This window comes from Cricetulus griseus, chromosome 2 (assembly GCF_003668045.3).
Source record: "Cricetulus griseus strain 17A/GY chromosome 2, alternate assembly CriGri-PICRH-1.0, whole genome shotgun sequence".
NCBI classification, from domain to species: domain Eukaryota; kingdom Metazoa; phylum Chordata; class Mammalia; order Rodentia; family Cricetidae; genus Cricetulus; species Cricetulus griseus.
The window spans coordinates 65286796-65308100 of NC_048595.1; the positions used below are offsets into that span (position 1 = coordinate 65286796).

The 21305-nt window shown below is 42.8% G+C and overlaps 1 protein-coding gene across 6 annotated transcripts in view; it reads left to right on the forward strand.

The window, feature by feature from the left end:
- The first annotated feature begins 4380 nt into the window (after window positions 1-4380).
- Window positions 4381-21305, forward strand: part of Nfib (nuclear factor I B) — a 215201-nt gene continuing 198276 nt past the window's right edge. For 3 of the 6 annotated variants that reach the window (XM_027400208.2, XM_035439832.1, XM_027400209.2), the window contains exons 1-2: window positions 4383-5426; window positions 11302-11833. In XM_027400208.2, the coding sequence (XP_027256009.1) occupies window positions 5397-5426; window positions 11302-11833 (562 nt within the window). In that variant the 5' untranslated portion in view covers window positions 4383-5396. Of the gene's footprint in view, window positions 5427-11301; window positions 11834-21305 lie in introns of all 6 variants that reach the window. The other 3 variants (XM_027400206.2, XM_027400207.2, XM_027400210.2) reach the window with 3 other exon arrangements.

Consider the following 21305-nt stretch of genomic DNA (forward strand, 5'->3'; position numbering starts at 1 on the left):
GTAATGCTGTGCACAAAGCCAGGCCACTGTGACAGAAATTTGAAAAGTTCAAAATAAATCAGACAAAAGTTGCAGGCCAGCTGCTGACTCTGTAGCCTGGGAGCAAATGTTCTCAAAGTTGGGAATCTCTTGTTGAACTGGATTCATCTCTGTAGAGAAATGGTAACTAGTGAACCTTCCTGGAGGCCTTTGGACTGGTCCTTGTTCACATTCAGAGTTGCAACCTGGAACTATGCTCCTGAGGCAGAAGTGCTTAGTGGGATTTCTTTTTAATAGTTACGTACAGGCATTTCAGCAACGGCATTATTAACAGCGTCATTTTTTCTCATTTAGTTTTGTCCTCAGGGGAGACCAAACAGCTCCCAGAGGAGGGAAGAAAAGTCCAAGGTTATTTATTCATTTCAGTTGAAAAGCAGAGGCCTGGCAGTAGGTGGGGAAACTAACCAGTTGTGAATTCTCCAGTGGGGGAAAATTGCTCCCCTAATTTGACAGTAGTAGTTTAAGGGCTCAGAGAGCTGGGCATGATTCTGCAGTTCCCATCACGCACAGGCAGTCTTAGCACTTGCTGGCTGTTTATATATGCATTTTTGGGGGGAGGGTTTTGGTGGTGTTGCTGGTGGATATAAATCTATGTTTTCCAGGCTACATTGGGAGGAAAGAAAGGTCCCTGGGTATGACACAGTGGACACCTGCAGTTCTGCAAGCTTGCTTCCTGAGGTCAGAAGGTCACATGTCTCTTTTGTATTTAGTTTTTAAACACTGATACTGGCCATGCAGCTAGGGTGTATGAGACTGTTGAACCTCCCCTCAAATCACATGCAAGAGCTCAAAAATATAAGTAGTGGTGTGCATTGAAAGTGACAGCTTTGCTAAGCTCAGAGAAACCTAACATGAAATCACCCAGGCTTTGCAATCTGTCTCTGCACCTTCTTTAAGAGAAGAAAGAGTAAAGAAAACAAAACCAAAAAATCAGCACCAGGAGACACTTGAGATGTCAAACGCCTCTCTGGAGGTCAGAGAAAGACTCAAACTGGGTGGCAATGTGTATTTTGTAATATACAGTTGGGTTTTTGAGAACCCAGCCACTACAAGTCCTGACTTTTCTTTTAGAAAAATAAACTTCTCTGTTAGAAAAGACACCTTTCCCTAATGTGGCAGCAGAGAATAGTTCAAAAAGGAGATCATTGGGAATATGGCAACAGATACTCCTATAGCTGAGAGGGCAGGTTTTGAATTTAGTGTAGGTGGCCTGTCATAGCCCCAGTGCAAGAAATGGAGAACAGTTTAGAGGAGGCAAGGACCAGTCTGGGTGTTTGGCCCATTTTGACAAAATTAGAAACTTTCAGAAAAACTTGAGACCTACTTTTATAAAACATATATACTTTACAATCCATCCTTTTTATCCTCCTCCTTGAATTTGAAAAGATTGGTGTTTCTCAAAGTGGTGAGAGGAACCAGAGAAAGCAGAGGCCCCAGGAACCCAGATTTCCCAAGAGCAGTATCCTAGGATTCTCCCTGGGAAGGCCTACAGTGACCTGAGCATTGGGCAGGCAGCAGAGCTTGGGGCCCAGGTGTCAGCCCTCCTGACTGACTTCTGGTCTGAAAGTCAAAGCCTTCCATACCCAGGATCCCTGAGCCCTTTCTTTCCCGGATATCTATTGTTCATTCTTCACTCTGGTTTTCCTCACCTCACTGTTACTGCTTCTTCCGTTTTTCTTTTCTTGGAAACAAATCAAAACCCCAAACTACAAAGCATCCCCTATGGCCATCAGCATGTACCCCGGCCATCAGCACTGTACAAACACAGACAGGGGACACCTGAAAAGTGATGAGCCTCTCAGGAGTGGGTCTGGGAGGTCTGGAATCTTGGGCTCTTGGGTTCTTACCTGTGTCTGACGCTGCTGCTTCTCTGCCCTGGTGTTCTGCAGCTTTTGTGAATTCTTCTGTATAATGGTGTCAGTTTTTCATTTTTCTTTTCTAAGCTTGTGAGAAACTTTTGGATGCAACGTAGTTTTAGTGGCAAAAGGAAATAGCTTCTGTTGGGAAAGAAGACTAATAAAGAAAGGTAGGGATGTCTGGAGACACTTGCCCAGGGCCCAGCACTGGGCCTCTTTTGCCAGGGGACAACGGCTGGTTCTGGGCTCTGGCTGAAAAGAGTGCTCTCTGGGTGCCAGGATTTCGCTGGGGGTGGTGTAGTGAGGAGGGAGGGAGGGAGGAAGGGAGGGAAGCAGAGAGATGGGCACTGGATTTTTAAAGAGACCCCGAAATAATGGCTTCTGTAAGAGTCCAGGCATTCAAAGAGGTGTGTTCAAGGACATGAGTGCATTTGTGCCAAGGGGAATGTCTTTTATGGTAAATTAACTCCAGTTAAATTGAATATTTGTTCAAAGGAAAACTCCAGTAGTTAAAGCTGGTATTATCAGTGGAGCGTCCCCGCCCCCTCCCGCAGAATCTGGTGAGGGTGAGAAAAGGGATGCAGCTCAGTACAAAGTGATGCTTTGGGATTGTTCCTTTTTTTTTTTTTCCCTTCCTTTCCTCCCTCCTTCTTTTAAAAGTTAAGATGAGGTTGCCTAAAATTTATGAGAGAGGAGTGAGTATTTATTTGGATTAACCCCGACTGTCACCTCCTTTCATCTATAAAGACTGTCAACTTTATCCCAGCTTTTCAAAAAGAAGAAATGACCGGTACAAAGGAAATTAACGTTGTCAGAACGCTAACAAGAGGATTTGCCTAGCGGGGGCAGGGAGGCCGCTCCCCGCGGCGCGTGCCCGAAAGGGTTAACTCGCCCGTGTTCTCACAGTTTCCCCGACTTTACCTGTCCTCCCAGACCCGCGGCCCTCCCCGCCTCCTGGCCTCCCCACCCCCTGCGCCTTTCTTCACCAGGCTCTTGGTTTACAGGGGCTGCAGCTGGTAGACTTGGCAAGCTCGCCTCATTAAGAGCGCTTTTTGAAAACGGACTGTGTTTGAGCATTTCCCTAATGAGGACAGGACGGGGTTAAAAAGTGACCATTTCATGGTTGACTTGAACCTGCCTACTTTTCTTGATGTGTCGTTGTGAAATGCTTGATGTGGGCAACTTCCACTTGGGGAAGGAAAAAGTCACTGCTTCTTTCAGGTCCTCTGGGGGAGGGCACCGTGGTCAGGAGCTCGAGGACCGGAGAAAGTTGAGGGGGAAAGTACAGGGCACAGGGTGGGAGCGGGAGGCCGCGGGGGGCCTGGAAACGCTCGGCGGCCCCAAGCTAGGTCGACGCGGAGCCCCGGGCGCTCACTTTTCTTTCTCCATTGTCTGGGCAGCCTTTGATTCCTCCACTTCCCCACCCACCCCTAGCGGAAACCCGGAATTTGGGGGGCGGTGTGTGTGGGAGAGAGTGCCCGCGCGAATGGGGGTGCGGGCTCCGCCGCCTCCTCGGTCCCAGGAATCAAGTTCATTCACTCGGCGGGGGGCGGGGCGCCGGTGGGAGCAGCCTCGGAGGGCCGCAGCCGCACACGCACCCGGCGCGCTCCCGCCCCGCAGCCCCGGGCGCGCCGCAGCCCCGCCCTACCCGCACCCCCGCGGGAAGGGAGCCGCTTTCCGCCGGCGCCCGGGGCTCTAGGGGGTGGGGACTGGGACGCGGGCCAGCGCGGCAGGAGGAGGAGGAGGAGGTGGAGGAGGAGGAGAGGGGCCGGGCGCGCAGAGGAGGGGCGAGCGGTGGCGGCAGCGCGGCCTTCCCGCTCCGAGCGCGGCCACGTGCACCGAGCGCCGGGGGAGGGCGGGCCGACGCGCTGAGGCCTGGGGTGGGGTGGGGGGACCCGGGGGGACCCCGCCACCCCTCCCAGTCGTTTAGCGCGGGCTCGGGCTGGGCTACCCGCTGCGTCCCCGTCTCTGTGCCGGTGCGCCCCAACTCCTGGAGGCCAAGTTCACCCAGTCCCCGCCTCCGCCCTCTCCCTACAGCCGCCTGGGGTGCTAGAGTCGGCGCCCTAGCCCCAGCTCGGGGCGGCCTGGGTGTGAGGGAATTTTCCATTCGTTCCTTTCTCGGGCCCAGACTGGCTCAGGGCTTCTCCTATTAGGATGTTCTCGTGGCTTGAGCGTCTGCAGCGAGCACTGAAATATTGCTCTCTGGGCGGGTTTTCGGGGGTGCAAGAAGGGTGGTAGTGCTATTTTTGAAAAAAAAAAAAGTCTCAGTACTGTGGCACCGGTCTGATACCTTTAACAAATGAGGGGGAGAGACGCGAGGGCTGGGGGAGGCGCGCGGGAGGAGGAGGAAGGTGGGGGGCGGGGGGTGTGGAGAGGCTGGTGCAAAAGGAACGCGCGTTTGCAGGAGGAGGAGTAAAGCGGTGATTGTGTAATTAAATAATAAAACAATCCTTAAGTCTGATTTGGAGAGAGCTCGAGCGGGGTCCAGAGGGTGGAACCGGTGAATCTTTCAACTTGCAAGTTTTTCAAGGAAAGAAAGCGAGAGAGGGAGGGGGAAAGGCGCCCAGAACAGAAAAGAGGAGTTTGCAGCTGAGCGGGATCGATCGTTTGGGAATTTTTCAGGAGGTCCTTCCGATCCTTTTCGTGGGCTGTGGGCAGCGGCACCAGCAGCGGCGTCCACGCTCGGCGGGTCAGACGCGGGGCGCGGCGGGCGGGCGGCTGTGCAGCGGGGCCCGAGCGCAGCAAAGTCTTTTCCGCCCGGGAGCTCCGTGCTCGCGCGCCCCCTCCCTCACCCCGGCCTCTCCCTGCTCCCCCTCCCCACCCCACCCGGCCCTCTCCGGCGCGCGCCCCGCCACCCGCGCGCACTCGCTTGCGCTCCCCCTCGAGCACACACATGGTCGGCTCGCGGCAAAGTTTCGCCTGCGATCGCCACTCCCGGATCCTGCTGCAGTGTTCGCGGCGGTAACCTTGAACTTTCCCAGCGCGGTGACACATTCTCCTCGCTTTCCCCACCGCCCGACCTCCTGCGCCCCCCTCCCTGACTTTTTTTTTAAAAAAAAGCATTTCATCACCCACTACCAACCCAATCCAACCTATATCGAACCCTCGAGCACCCCAAGCCCACAACAACAACAACAACAACAACAACAACAACAACAACAACAACAACTGCAAAACAGAAAACAAATTCCCCAAACCGAGCGACCAGCAGCCTGCACCGGCGGCGGCCTTGGAGAGCTCGGCCGGCGCGCGCGGACCGCAAGAGGGTTAAAACTGTAGATTGGATTTCACCCCGGGAAATCTAGCACGCCGAGTGAACTTGAATCTTTGGCTATTTAAGGAGGACTGGGTTTGTTGCGAAGTTGCGGTGATCCGGCGCAGAGCCCCGTCCTGATTGATCGCATCGCTGGGCTCAGATGACTGTAAAATGAATAGATGAAATCCTCGCTTCTCGAAGATTTTCTTGGGCATCTCCGGGAAAGTGCGTTTTAAGGCGAAGTCATGATGTATTCTCCCATCTGTCTCACTCAGGTACTTGTCTCGGTCGCTTTCTCGAGCTTTCTCTCTGGCCTCAGACGCCTTTGTTGTGTCTTCTTGCTCTTGTGCTGCAGATCCTCAACGGCTTTGCCTAACCTCTGCACACCCTGGTATCCCTAGTAAAGTGGCGAGTAGTGCGGTGGGCTGTGCGGGCGGCGTGGGACCATGGCTGCCGTGCGCTCCCAGCCCCGCGCCCAGGCGGGGAGAGCCCGGGAGAGCCGGCACTGGGCGGGCGAGGCTGCCCAGGGTGGGCAGGGCGGAAACGGGAGTCCCCGAGCCCCTGTGTGGCCCCCGGGAACTGGTGCCAGTGGCCGCAGCACCCTAACTCTTTGGCCGGCGTGCGTGGAGCAACTCCGACTTGGGAGCAAGGGGATCTTGGGCAAAGGGCTGAGAGCCAGGTTGAGCACCTCTGGGCTCTGCTGACCAAAGTGGGCTGGTGACCACCAGACTGAGGTGGTAGTCCCGGCGACCCATTTTTTTGCGTAGTTGGGAACCTGAAGTCCTAGTCTGCAGTTACCCGCACTTGGGTGTTTCAGAGACCCGTACTTCTGAGGCGATATTTAAGCTGACAAGAGTTCAGCTGGTTGTAGTCAATGTTTAGGACTTCTAAGGCATGCTTGTTTTATAGTGAGACTTGTTCATTTGGTGATATTTGAATATAACCCGAAAGGCATAAAATAATATCAGAAAAGTGAGGTCATTTTTTTTAACTTCGAAAATTGCTCTAACATCTAAGGAACAATATTAGGAGGTAAAACACCAACTTTATATTTAAAAACTAAAACCAGTTTCTATCTCTTCCAATCAGACGGTCAAATGAAAAAGTGGTTAGATCGAGCGACTTACCTGGGCGCGCTTTCATCCTTTCTTGGATGCCCAACGAACTCCCCAAGTGATGAATTAAATAGCCTAGTCCAGAACTGTTATTTGCAGCAGCTAATTAAACCCTTAAACTTATGGGACAGTTTAGCGAAACTTTCAAAAGTATGAATCAAGATTGGTAATAGAAATTTTTCATTGACATTGTCATAGAAACGAAACAGAAATGTCTAGTTTTGGTGTGTTAAAGTTTTTTTTAAAATCTAATATTATGATGATGCTTTTTTATAGTGAACAAATAATTAAGATTTCAATTGTATGACAATTAGAAACCATTGTGATTCAAAAGGACTGCGGCATTCATAAATTGTGAATGAAGATGAAAACAATGATAAGGGACATTCAGTGATTGGACACAGCCCTGTAGCTTTTTGGCTGACACATTTTTTATTGTTTATATTTTGTTTGGCATCTGAGTATGATTAACTTAGATATGGCTATTTTAAGCAAGTAAACGTGCACTTTAATTTAACAAAACTGGAAAAATGGGTTGTTGAGTTATTTGTATTTTAAAAGCTATGAATGATAGTAACCCACGAGTATGATGGAATTATCTCAGGTATAGCAAATTGCCTGTAGTTATAAAAGTTACTTTTATTTATTCATCAGCAGGCTTTTTTTTTCTCTCTTTCTGATAAACCATGACCATCTCTATTATTTCTTCATTGTGATCAAAGGAAGTAGATTAAAGTAAGCTTTTCCTTCACAAAGTATGGCCTGGCTTGTCCTCACCTGGAAAGGACTGGGTAATCGTGTGTCTCTACATTTGTATTTCTAGCTCTTGTTTTTGGGAAACTGCTAGCAATTCCATCACATTTTTAGTCTCCCCTAAATAAGACTCAAAAAGTCACCAGTTCCTTCTTAATTCATGTATGTTAAAACTACTATTGCAGAACCCAGACACATGGAATGTTAGGGACATAGACTGCACAGTCATCCAACTATCACATTGCTATTCAAGGACACACACTTACCAGCATTAATTCAGGATGATGACTATATATTCTTTGTTATTTTAGCAGTATAAATCTGGGTTGATACATTAGCACTATTTTTTTTTTTGAACTTAAGGCCTATCCCAGAGAAGGAGTTAGGGTTTTAGAATTCTCAACTAATAATTACTTTATGACTTTGTAGATAATTTAAGGTATTGCAAAAGTGAGAGTGCATGAAAGTGTTACTTTTGTATCAGATGAATAGTTTAGTTTTATGTTACAGGAGCCTGATAACTACCCCACAACCTGTTTTGAGGTATACAGCTACAAAGTAAGCTACATTGTTAATTTGTTAGGAACTTTAACAAGTACTCAGTTGTTACATTAATGCATTTAGGTTTTTTAAAAATCTTAATTCGAATGACTCTACCACTGAACTTGATATTTAGCTACCTGTTTGGTAGCTACAAGTCAGCATTTGTCGCCCAGTATGAATAAAAGGAAAATTAAGAAACATCTATATGTTTTAATTTTTTGCTTTATCTGCAGATAAGCCTTTTATATAATCTTCAGCTGGCATGATGATGTTTTTCTTTCATTGTCATTCAAGTTCTTTCAATATTTTCTTTTCAGGGTTTATTGTTACATAGTGATGAGGCTCCAAGAGCACACAGTATTTACTCTTCCATGGCTATGTTGGACCAATTTTCCAACCATTTCATGAAATCATTGTTTCTGTGAAGAAAAATAAATAAACCTAGTTAAATTAGATTTTTATGTTTATATTAGAAAATTTTAACTTGTCTATTTACTTTATCAATTTAGTTCAACCCAAGAAAGTTTTATAAGGAAAAGTATCTCACTGAACGTCAATGTATTTTAAGGAAAATTCTGAGAGTGAGTTTGCCTGTATATCTTAGTATAGAGACTTTAAATGTTAAATCACCTCCACGCTTTGATTTAAAAAGTAATTTTGATAATTGCTTAGTGTAATTGTGGCAATCTATTAGTGAGGATATTTGAATGCCTTCTTCCTGCTTATTTTTTCCACGTGAGGACAGCTACGCTCTACATTCATGTCAGTTAAAATTATTAAGCATATATTACAATGAAGCTTTAGGAAGCAGTCACACATGGGGGATGACATTTAGATATGGAATGCAAAAGTATATGTGACATATTGCTTCTCTCCACTTATCATTTTGGGACGGTATGTCTTCTTATCAAGCAAGTGTTCTACTTAAAGTTGAATCTGTATAATATGTATGCTCCAAAAGATATTAAGGCAAGTGGGTGGGCTGAGAAAGTTTGCTGCTTCTGTTTCTCAACAAAGAAAAGTTATGTTGAAAAACAATATTTGCTGTCAGTGACAGCAAACGCAAGACAACAGTTTTTTTTTTTTTTTTTTTTTTTTTTGTGAAGTGGCTAAGAGTTTCCAAATTCAACTTTCAAATTAGCGTCTTGGTGGTGTGATGCAATTATCTAAAATTTACAATTTGTTATATGATAAGATGATGTTTATTGTCAAGTATGAAATCTCAAAAATATTTTATCAGAAGTTATGTTTGATGCTCTTATAAGAAAACGAAATGTCACTGAACATAGTATTTAAGTATCAGAGTACTTCAGTGTTGCTTAATAACCATTAAATAATGCTGCATTTTAAAAAGGGTGCTAAGGGTAAAAGGAGCGGGACAAAGCACTCTCACCCATTCCCTGCATCCTCAGGGTTTTCATTTGTAAAATCATATCAGTATATCACAGTAGAAGTCAGATCCTAGGAAGTGAGTTCATATAGCACATTGAAGCCCACATTTCCTTGAGCAGGCAGGCTTTCCTTTTGCATGTATTTTGAGGGGGAGAGGATAAACAAAGTTTTTACAGTTACAGTGGGAGCTAAAAGCATGGCATCAGAAAGTGTATGGAGATAGGGAGGTCTTATCATAGGCTGTGGTTGCTGTGAGCAGGGCTGCCTTCCCACACAAAGAACAGATTGTGGTTTAACTCTTTCCATGGCCTCCTTTAATGTGCTCACATAGTAACTGAATTGTTCAAATCTCTGCTGGAAAGTACTGATCGGTTTAATTTCCTCCATGGCATTTGGCTATGCCTCATGCTGCGATGTAATCAGCTGCATTCTGCATTATAAAATTTGGATTCATTCTTAGTCGGCAATATGTCAGAACACTTGATAACCGTGCTATTGATTAGGGGAGTCTTAATACCTGTTCTGGGTCTGACCTGCAAAATATTAATATGTTGCAGTCTTCTGCACTCAAACTTTGAATTTCATCTTTAAAAGGCTTGCACAGAGATATGGAATTCAGGGGCAGTTTCTTTGTTGAAGTGTCATTAGTTTACGTTGATCACCTTTATCTTATGAGATTAGTCACTCTGCTGGACTGTTTAGTCTATGTACTTCAGAGTAACTAACATGAACGAGTAAATTCTGGCTTGGGAATGTAACGTATTAGAGAAACTTCTTTTGTGGTTAGGATGACAGAATAGTCAAAGTGACCAGAAAGATGGTCGTGGTGGAGTTCTCCTTTTAGTCAGTGCTTGGCTTATTGCATTCATACAGCGTGCATGTGTGGGATGCTGTTCTTTTTCTCTGAACAGCAATAGGCCTGCGCTTATATGGCCAGCTTTACCTAAATCAGGAAGTAATGAAATACTGACTCCACTTGGAGGTAACTGGAAATATTTGTAGGCAGGGATGATCTGCAATGCCTGATGGCACCCTCTGTTTAAAAGGTTCAGATAAAACAGGCAGAAAAAAATGTAGGCCTTCAAGGTAAACCACTTAATTCACTGGACAGTTAGGAGCTGTATGACTGAAGCACTTGTGGACTTCTGAGCACATGCATGTGTGTGCCCATAGTCCTGTCCCACGTTCCATCTGAGTGGCACATGAATTGTAGAGATTCCACAAAAGCAGTAAACGACCAGGGTGTACTCCTGGTGTCACCGTGCCACAGCATGCGGAGAAACAAAGAATGGAAAGTTGGTGCCAAGTTGCCATTTTTCCATTGTTCACCTCAGATTGATTTTTAAGGGGTTTGAATAATTGCCATACTCATGTGATCGGGCTAACAAATTAACTGACTCTGTGGGGCTTCAGAGACTGCAGGAAAGCTGTGGAAAGAACATCATGTCATTTTCTCTTCAACTTTAAAAACTATTTAAAAATGAAAGTGTGTGTGTAAAAGAGAAAGAATGTGTGTGTGTGTGTGTGTGTGTGTGTGTGTACGGGCATGTGCTGGGAGCTAATGGTGGTGGTGCAGGGAGAGAATACTCTGTTCAAAGTATGGAAACCTTGTGTTCAGGACACTGATAGACAAGCTGTGTCCTTTGCCCACTTTCCCTCGCTGTAGACCGGTTTCTCTAGTTACCACTCTTGGAATGGTGCTGTTTCAGTGTAGGAATGTTGGACGTTTGATAAGAAAATGGATCAAGTTTAATGGCGCATGCTCTTTGTGCCACCAGCAGCCTCTTACTGAGAGCATGCTCCAAAAGCGGGAACTGTGTGGCATTACAGTGAGCATCTACATGCTTTGTGTTTCTATGGCACAGAGAAGAGAAATGAGCTGTGCCTTCGTTCCTGCCTTTTGAGAAGCTCTGCTCCGGTTTAAAAACAAAATAACAACAACAAAAACAAAAACAAACCCACTGTGTTCCTTGTAAAATGGTACTGCATGGTGCTAGTTGGTCAATCAAATATTTAAATATTAAATTTGGTGCCAAGCATCTTATTTTACAGGATGTAGATGCATGACATTGAGGTGGGAACGAGGGGGATGGGAACAGAGCAAAAAATACAAAATAAAACCTTATTTTATCTGTAGGAGGGAGAACCAGTTTGTGAATTTTGGTTGAGAGGGGGCATACTTTATTTTCTTCCTGTCCTGATGTCTCATTCATTTTAAATTAGAAAATAATGTTATTCTTTTTTTAAAAATAACTTTTTCTGCTGAATTGGAATGGATTGCATCTTTTGTTTTTTTAGCATTGGAAATTAAACTGACTGTACACCTCTTCTTTCCCATCTTCCACAGGATGAATTCCACCCATTTATTGAGGCACTTCTTCCACACGTCCGTGCAATCGCCTATACTTGGTTCAACCTGCAGGCTCGAAAACGCAAGTACTTTAAAAAGCATGAGAAACGAATGTCAAAGGATGAGGAAAGAGCAGTCAAAGATGAGCTGCTCAGCGAGAAGCCCGAAATCAAACAGAAGTGGGCATCCAGGCTCCTGGCCAAACTGCGCAAAGATATCCGCCAGGAGTACCGGGAGGACTTTGTGCTTACCGTGACTGGCAAGAAGCATCCGTGCTGTGTCTTATCCAACCCAGACCAGAAGGGTAAGATTAGGAGGATCGACTGCCTGCGACAGGCAGACAAAGTCTGGCGTCTGGATCTAGTCATGGTGATCCTGTTCAAAGGCATCCCTTTGGAGAGTACCGATGGCGAGCGGCTCATGAAGTCCCCACACTGCACAAACCCAGCACTTTGTGTCCAGCCACACCATATCACAGTATCAGTTAAGGAACTTGACTTGTTTTTGGCATACTACGTGCAGGAGCAAGGTAGGAGCAGATTGTTCTTTCTTCTAGCACTGCTAACACTGTCCATACACCTCCAGATATGGGGTCGCTAGCTTGGGCTAGAGTGTCTTGGAGGCCTCCAGATGTCCTCTGCCGTCTCTGGGTACCTTGGTGTGCCCAGTTGTACTCCATGTCCATGGTCATTTAGGAGCCATGAAATTGACGTGGAGCTTTCCTACCTGGATAGGCTTCTCCATTTGAAGACCAAAGGACAGGCACAGAGTAGTCTAAGAAGTACAGTTTATTGCACTCTACTTTCTGTCGGAGGCTGTATCTCCTCCCCCCTTCTGAAAATGCAACTTTACTGATGGCAGTCGAAGCACTGTTTAATAATCTTTGTACTAGTCTCTTACCTAACGAGGTAGATGAACTTTGTTCAGGAATCTAGTGGCGGTTGTACCAAAAATCAAATTAGCATTTACTATTACAAAATGTCTAAGCTGGCCACTATCAAAATATATAACTGACATAGAGGCCTAGGTTTATGTAATTTTAATATTTCTATCAATAGTTCCTTTGATTGTGCAGTATTCACTGTAGATTTAATGCAACGCAGCTTTTATTTAAATAATTTATAATACTCCGCCAGAGTGACTTGGGAACACTTTCTATTATTAGTTTACTTGAATGCAAATTCATAATGCTTCCCAAGGAAGAAGTCACAGCTTGCTTTACATAGCATCACAGAGCAAACCAGAAGGGGACTGGTTACACTGGTTTAAAATAAATCTCAAAAGAATTCAGAGACTGCATACCGGACCGTGTTTAACGTCCTCGATAAAGAGGACTGTAAATGTTGCCTGGACAGTGCAAACTAGGCAGTGCTGTTGCCAAGGATTTTTGAGTTAATGGGATATGTTTCTTTGTTGTTTGTTTTTCTTAAGTAGGTGAGACTTTAGACTTTGTTTTCTTCCAATTGTATGTCAGAATACAGCCCACAGAGGAAAAGTCCCTTTAAGAAAACACCATCCCGAAAGTGGCCTCAAGTTTGGGCTGCCACAGATGGTGGGTCATTTCCGAACTTGGCTTGGTGGGAGGGAAGATGGCCTGCAGATAGCCAGGTGGCAGACAGTTATCCAATGCTCATTATATAAATGTGGGGTTTAATAAATTGCTATGTACTTTATTGTCATCCAGAAAAGTGAAATAAGAAAATTATTCTTATGACTCAGAACTCTAGTACTTACTGTGTGCCCTTTGTCTTTATTTCCCCTTGACTTAGTTCTGGAGCTACACTTGAGTGTCATTTCAGAATTTTTACTTTGATTTTAAATAACAGTGTTGGACATCATCATTTGGAAATGTATTTCCTAATAAACAAAATACCACTTTGCTGTTTTCCTGTGTTAAGAACTCAAATTCAAGTAATGTTGGGTAGGGGAAATATATTTTCATCTTTGATGTCCTAAAATAAAAGCTCTTTAACACATAGCAATTTGATTGACAGCTAAGAGGTAACATTTTAAGGTGGGCTGTATGTACATGTTAGATTGACTATGTGTTGTAACTGTTATGAAAGTCACTGATTAGAAGGAAAAGTTTTGCAAAGTGGGTCATGTAACTCTTTAGTTGGGAGGGAAGATCTGTACCATGCTCCTACTTTAACTCTTGATGGTTAGTCCCTAAGTGGGCATCCATGCAGATTTATTCAGGACAGATAGCCAGATCTCTTAGTTTTGTTGAACTGACAATAGAGACTGTCCTTTGGATTTGGGAAGATAGATTGAAAAAAAGAAAAAAGAAAAGACATAAATATATATATATATATATATATATATATATTTGGCATGGCACTAGTGGTCATGATAACCATAAAGTTTTGAGTCAAGTGTTAGAGATTGTATTTTCAGGTAAAACATTGATTTTCCTTGCTTGGTAACTTCTCTAACATAAAAACCTTTCGATATTTTCCCTGTGCATCTCATCATCTGTCCCCTCTGCCACCTGCCCTTGCATCATCTCCTCCTAACACCTGGCGGCCCTTCTTAAAAAGTCATATCCAGGTGCTTTTGTGTTTTCTCTTTTTCAAAATTTATATCTTTTTATCTGTGAACTACGGGTTGATTGTCATTTTGCATCTTAGTTTATTAAAGAACGTGGGTTTTAAAATATAAGGCTGTGGACACCCAGAGTGCTTGCTTCATCTCTCAATCATAACTTTTTATTTCTCCTCTAAGTACACAAAATCATACTTACTTCATTCTAAAGATTAGATAAAGTAGTTTGAAAAGCATGAGAGAAAATTTAGAAGCGAAAAATGTTCATAACAGAATGAGCAACCCATTTACTCCCTCCTCTTTTTCCTCTCTCCTTATAAAGGACTGGGAGAAAAACACGAGGAAGAACAGAGAGAATGCCAAAGATGGTTGCCACTGGCACCAGGATTGGCACCAGACCCTCTTTGTTTAGCTCAGGATGCCTGTGATTTGTTAGTTGGCATCCGCATTGCAGTGTGGAGTGATGTTACAATATATTGACAATTTCCAGATCTAGAAATGTCAATAGTCCTCTTGGCTATTTACAGATCACATCCTTCGTCGCTAATGGAAGATGAAATAAAGATGGATGGATAATAAACTTCCTTTGTTGACCAACTTCCCATTGCTTTTCTTTCTCCCTCTTTCTCTCTTGGTTCAACCCATACTTTCCCCCTTCTCCATCCCCAGCAACCTCACCTTTTTTGAAATGTGGAAAGAGTTACTGGAGCTTTGACACAAACTATAGTGCTACATCTGTATCTGATAGAGTTTTGGGGGAGAATTTATATATTTTGAAATCATTTTTGATACGTAGTTTATTAGGCTTTTGCATCACAGAGCAGTATTTTGTTCAAAGCTCAGTGTCTTTGTTACTCAGCTTCTTCCGTGCATATAGCCTGATGGACCGCAATCCAGTCCATTTTATTCTTTCTTTCTATTAGCAAAGGGTCATATTAAGTATAGTTATTTATAAAATTATATGCCCCCGCTTCACCTAAAATTTGGTAACTGATTTGGGAGTAACTATATTTAAGTTCATAAAATCATCTGATGCTATTGATTCAGAGGGCTGCGCTTCGGCTGTTCCGTTGCTACAAGAACCGCCATTTTGTTTGTGAAGTGCCAGGCGAGGGGAAAAAAAAAAGGCAGACACTGTGTTTGATGCCAATAATGGTTGCCAGTGGCACCGAGGTTGGCATCAGACCCTCTTTGTCTAGCTGCTGAATGCCTTTGATTCGTTGGTTGGCATCCGCATTGCAGTGGGCACACTGGAAAGTTTTTGACAATCCCTGAATGAAAGCTGCTGCTCGTCTGCTGCAGCAAAGCTTAGCTAATAGAAAACCTTTCCTTTTTTTTTTTTTCTTTTACTGCTTAAAAAAAGATCGTGACAGATTAAGGAAAAATAGTTCTAAAATGGGCTCCATATTCCCAAAGATATTAAAGATGTCCAATGATTCTTGGGCAGGTGGTACCTATTCCCCATATTGTCTTTGTTATTGCATTCATCAAAACAAAGCAAAGCAAAACAAAATGAAAACCAGCAAGCCTTGTACAGTACACCTTCTCAGGACACACCATCCTTAAAATACCCGGTAGGCTATGATAAGTGTGTGGGGACCTGCTAAGTGTAGTGACATATAAACTCACCCATTGTGACGGGCCGTTGCTTTCATTTACATCCCTATTTATTTCTTATTCAATTTCTAGTTCTCTCAATTTTTACACTTTTCTTTTCTTTTCTTTTTTTTAGTAGTTTGTTGAGAGGCCCTTCTTTCCCTTTCTTGTTAGTAAATGTATACAGTGAACATGTGAAAAACAGAAAACCTTGATGAGGGAACTACATGTTAAAATCAGTCATTCTTGACCTCCTCAGTTTTGTACCAAGATGTTGCCAAATTCTTAGTGCACAATTCCACATACTGGGGGAGTGAGTGAAGAGATGGACAATAACCAAAAGGCTAAAATAATTCTGCTTCAAGTTTCCTAGATAGCATTAATATTGCTTCCCGGTTAACCACCATTATCTCATTAATTAATAAAAAGGATTAGCAGTTCTACCCAAAGGGTAACACAGAAGGAAGTGTGGCCTATGGGAGGCCTTGAGTCGCCAGACTGTGTCCTGTCTGGAGCCAGGCGATGCAGGGATGCTGGTGGGGGGGGGGCTTATAAGGGGGTGTGGGGAGGAAGCAAGGACTGGGCTTTTAGTGAGGCAGGGAGGGGTTTAAAGAAAAAAGAGGTCACAACACAAAGCTTAAAGATCTCAAGAGATAGTGTCTGCTGTTATGAATTTACCAGATGGGAGTTTAAAGCAAGTCAGCCTAAGTGAGTTTTGGATCATACTTTCCACTCAGTTACTAGACATGTTTTTGGAGTATGGCAGGGCTCAGCAGTCTTGCCTCTATCCAGAACAGGTAGCTTCCTTTAGCCTTGTTGAACCCTTAACATTAATTGTGATCTATTGTTGGAAGGCAACTTTTGTTGCTGGATTGTTAAACGATATCATAATTGAAGTGTATTTTGAAGTTGTGAAAGATGTGACTTGTTTAGAGAGGAAGTTGTAATCATTATTGTCTTTGAAACAGAACCCTTCCTGCTTGTCACATGGCATTAGTGAGGACACACATACAGAGCGATTTTCCTCCTTCAGCTACTGCAGCTTAGAATCCTTCTGGGTAACAATTATTTCTTTATGAAAAGCTTAAATAGATAATTGTTTGCAAGTTGACAGCACATTTTAACATTTTAATAATTTTCACTTCATTTGCAGGTATTTCCCATTGTGGGGGAAAATAAGCTTTCATAACTTGTTTAAATGAAGCTGCTCTGTGGGGTAATTTGGTGGGCTTTCATTGTGACATCAGAGGGAATGAAGTTTGTATGGATATATGTTTGATTTAGGAAATCACTGTTAAATTCTCCCATCCTGGTACCCTGTCCTTGACTGAACTTCTGAACTCTGGTACACATTTGTTTGCATTCTTCCTCATACACAATTCACAAGATAAAGAAGGGCTCTTATTGGTATGTCTTGCCCCTAGACTTAATGAGACCTTTGTTAGAACATATATTGTAAGATTAGATACTTAGCAATTTTCCCACTGATAAGGTCAAAACAGGGTCTAAGGGGCCAGCACTTCACCCTCTCTGCCTTGGTGTCCCTACCACAAAGATAGCTTTGCCAGACAACTCAGGAGTTAAACTCTGAGGTCCTGGCTGCCAGCTGGAAAGGGGTGGCATCTGTGTCCTGATATGGTGAGGCAAGCTACTGCATTGCTGTTAAAATGGCCTCACTTTTTAAAGGCAGAGGGGAAAGAGAGCACAGGAGAGACAGAGTTGGGGCCATTTGTTACAATCATGATTTTCAAATAGTCAAACCACCCTGCAGTGTCTTTTGTGAAGGAAGCAAAGGTTGGTAAGGCATCCTATGGATGCTCTAGGTTGTGCTTGCTTTTCTACCCCACCCTTACTCCCATTTAGACATCGGTATGCAGTTTGAAATGTATGTGTATAGATTTAGTATGTTTAGAGTCACACACTTTGTACTCTGTGTCTCCTGTGAGTGGGAATCAAAATTGTGTTCACTGTTTGGGAATGGTGATGATTTAGGGGCATTGCGTCCTATAGTGACAGGAAAGGTGTTTGGGTATTATGGGAGCCAGCACCCTGCTCAACCACGGTGGTGCTTGTATGCCTGGGGACCTCCAGTGTGCACAAGCATTCCAAATGCAGAAATATAGATTTGTGAAAGATTTAGTAGGATTTAAAAATGCACATAATTGTTCCCCCCCTAAATTTGGAATTTGAATGAAAACTGCCAAAAGGAAATGAAAGTTTTAATCTTCATTGACTTTTCTTTTTTTTAATCTGGTACTCCAGTTTGAATAAACCATTCAAGATATTCAACTTAGCAAGAGTCTTTCTCCTCATGTGCCTTGATTCTGCTAAGTTAACATGAAAAAGTCCATTATTTGGTTTGTGACATTATCTTTGCTGCTTCTGCTCAACAGTTAGAATCCAGAACCTGAAGAACACGACGTTCATGGCCAGCCTGAGTCTGAATCCTCTGCAGTTGCTAAACACTGAGATACGCTAGTTTTCATTTCTGTCATCACAATGGCCTTACAGGATAACTTAACTTATCTTCAAAGGAGTAATTACTGCTTTGTTTGGGAATAGCACAGCTCACACTAACACTGACTATTACTAACTAGCTGAAAATGATGGCACAGAGTAAGGCCAGTCTTCTGCTAGGACAGTAGCTTCTAATAAAGTTTCTTTTAGTGTATTAAAGAACAGCATCTTGTAGTACAAGGGTGATGAGAGTAGAACTCATGGCTCTGCAGGAGTTTGTCAGCACACGAGCTGTGGCAGAGCAGCCAGCATAGCCCTCAAAACTTTTCCAACCTTACGTCCTTACGAGAGGAATCCTTTTAGAAATCTGAAGGCCCCGTGGTGATGTGACTGAAAACTCAAGTTGGGACAGTGGCATGTCTCAATGCCAAGCACTGAGAGGAGAGGTGCTTCTTTTCGTTTGGGCTCACTTTTCTGTGGCAGTGTGGCACACGGTCTCATTTTAAAATGACTTCTTAGGTCCTGGGACTCTAATTATGTGATGTGGTTAATTTAACAGAATTTAGTTGTTAGGATTTGGCATAGAGAATAAATCATCAGATTGTAGGGAACTTGTGAAAACAGTGTATAGCAAGGAGTGTGTCTTTAGGATTAGCTTGTATAACTGGAAGTTTCAGGGTGTGAGAGTAATAACACTTGAATGGTTGGGCTTTTTGGTTGTTACATTATTCAGAAAATTGGGATAAATGGCTACCAATTAACCAGTGAGGTGGAAAGACCTTGAGGCTGAATTGAGGGCCACGCATTAAAAAAAAAATAAAATTCTTATAATTTGAGCAAAGCAGTATTCTAAGAAAAAAAAAAAGCCAGCCATTCATGTGCATCAATACATTGTTTATAATAAAACACTTAAACACATATTCTCTCTGTTTATGATGATAGTTTAAACAGGACACTGTTGATGAATCACAGACAAATTAAAGAACTCTGAATAAAGACTATATAATTGGAAATATGGAGTGATGGATGAAGTAATTTTATGAGCTGAAAAGTTGCCTGGAGGTTATGTGTTTTCAGAATCCCATTTAAGGGCACTTCAGAGCATGCATTAAGTTACTGATACAGCACAATCAGAAAACTGAATTTGTTCAAACAAGTACAAAGTGAAATAGGAACTGCCTTTGAGAAAAATTCTTAAACGCTAAGTACATACAGTTTTCAACTGTTTCTCAAAGTAGGAATTTGACTAAATAGTATGCACTGATTTTTAAAATATGTAGACACATTTAATATTGCATGCGTTAAAATATATCTTCCGTAAAACTGTAAAGAAGTATTTAGCAGGTACCAAGTACTATTAAGTGACACACATACTTTGTTACTGAAGGAAAATAAAGTTGTTTCTTTTTTGAAAAGCTTGATTTTGTACATTTATATCGGAAAAGATGCAGGCAAACAAAAGTTTTAACAGCAATGGGTTGAAAGTAGGGACAAAAAAATGATCATGCATATAGTTGTTAACAAAGGGATTTGAAATAGGGTCTATTCGGTAATTCATATAAGTAGGGGATGCCACTTGCATTTATACGAAAGTGTGAAAAATGTTCTTGCTTTAGACAACTTGTATTTTATTATTCTGACATCTGCAGTTTCTGGATGGATTAGCTTAAATTTGCTATGCTATGTTAAAAGCCTTGTTTTATGAGGTCGGTCTCAGCTTCTGGCCTTGGTGTCAGGAACCCTGCTACGGGATGCAACTTGCCTTGTTAGGTTTAATTGACCAAAGCTGATGTGTTAAAACAATTCATTTAGGCTGTAACTTATGCCCTGGCTAAGTTGCTACCTGAATCCCTTGACCTTGACTTGTCTGGGTCATGAAATGGCTGCAAGCTGTTTGACCTTTCTATTGTGCAGTAATGTCACTGTTTCCTCTTATTCTTTTATGGTAATAGCTGACAAAAAGGCTCCAGCCCATACTTTACACACCAGTGGATTCAAGGCGTCCTTCTGCTGCAGCTACATCTTCTGTTTGACATGGTCTGGCTGTAGAAGTGACTTTCCTTTGTTTGCTGACAGTGATGGGGACAAATTTGCAGCCTTGCTAGCTATAGGAGGTAGGGGATTGTGTTCAGGAATTTGGAGGGATTTGGATCAATTCTTTGTGGATTTTTTCAACTCCTGTGTTTTGTGATGACATATCACGATTTCCTTTCCCCATTCCACTGAGGCTTACTTCTTAGTCCTTTATATTTATGGTTTTCTTAGTAATTATTTTTCAACGTTTTAGCTGTTACAATAAAGGCATTTTATTGTCATTATGTAGGTCAAAGTGACAAATTTAGTTGTGTGTTTGATTACTCAGGTACCAATCTTAAAACAACTGACTTATACCTGGCACTTCAATCATTGCCCAGCATGGGAAAACCCATATGCTAAACATGTAAGACAAACATGAGCACTTTACACTGAGCGTACTATCTTCTAAAATATGTTGTAGTTTCAGGGGAACCCTGTTCTTATTGAGGTAACTAGTTAAATTTCATGACATAGTAGTGACCCCAGTAGTAAATGTGCAGATTTTATTTCTGTAGGGGCTTTTGCCAGTATAGAAAGTTAATGTTTATCTTAAGGAATGTAAAATTGTTTTTGTGTTTTTCATGAAATCCCTATGTTCAAAATTGGAGAATTTTTACCTTGGTTCTTGTTCAAAGCAATGAAATAATTTAATATAAAAAGTATTGGAAATGGCTTCTAAAATGTTAAAACAGAGATATTTTTATCCTACCAATCTTTTCATTGCCAAATATGATACTATACTTTCGTGATTTTTCCTGTATTTGCCAGATTAAATGTTTAAAATGCAAACTGTTACATTTCATTTTTAAATTATTAGAGGAAAGAAGGAAGTTTAAGTTAGAGTGTGCATTTTTTTCCTTGTGTTGCACACTGTTTACACGTGTGTGGATACACCAGAAAATGAGAAACAGTGTGGCAATGGGATCCTGGGAAAAGCACCGGAATTCTGGGTTCTCATTACATTCTTTTTCCTACAAGTAGCAGGTGAGAAATTTTCTTTAATCAGATTCTTTTACTGGTTGTATTAAACTGTCTTCCTGTGGGGATGCTCAGGGTATCAAGGAAGTTGGATGCCTTTAAACTTGAACCCTGTGGATGATGCATCTTAGGGTTCAGAGTGTTTAGACAGTTGAAAAACATCCACAAACCTCATTGGATCAGCATCCTGGATTTCCTCTCCTTATAGAAACTGGCTAGAGGAAGAATGAGCCCACCCGCATTTCTAGTCATTCATTGGTGTCCCACAGGTGAAGCTAACCTGGAGTGGAGTTTGGGTGTGGCTAGTGGGCTGGTGGGTCACATGGCAGTGGAGCTGGGGTTTGAAGGAT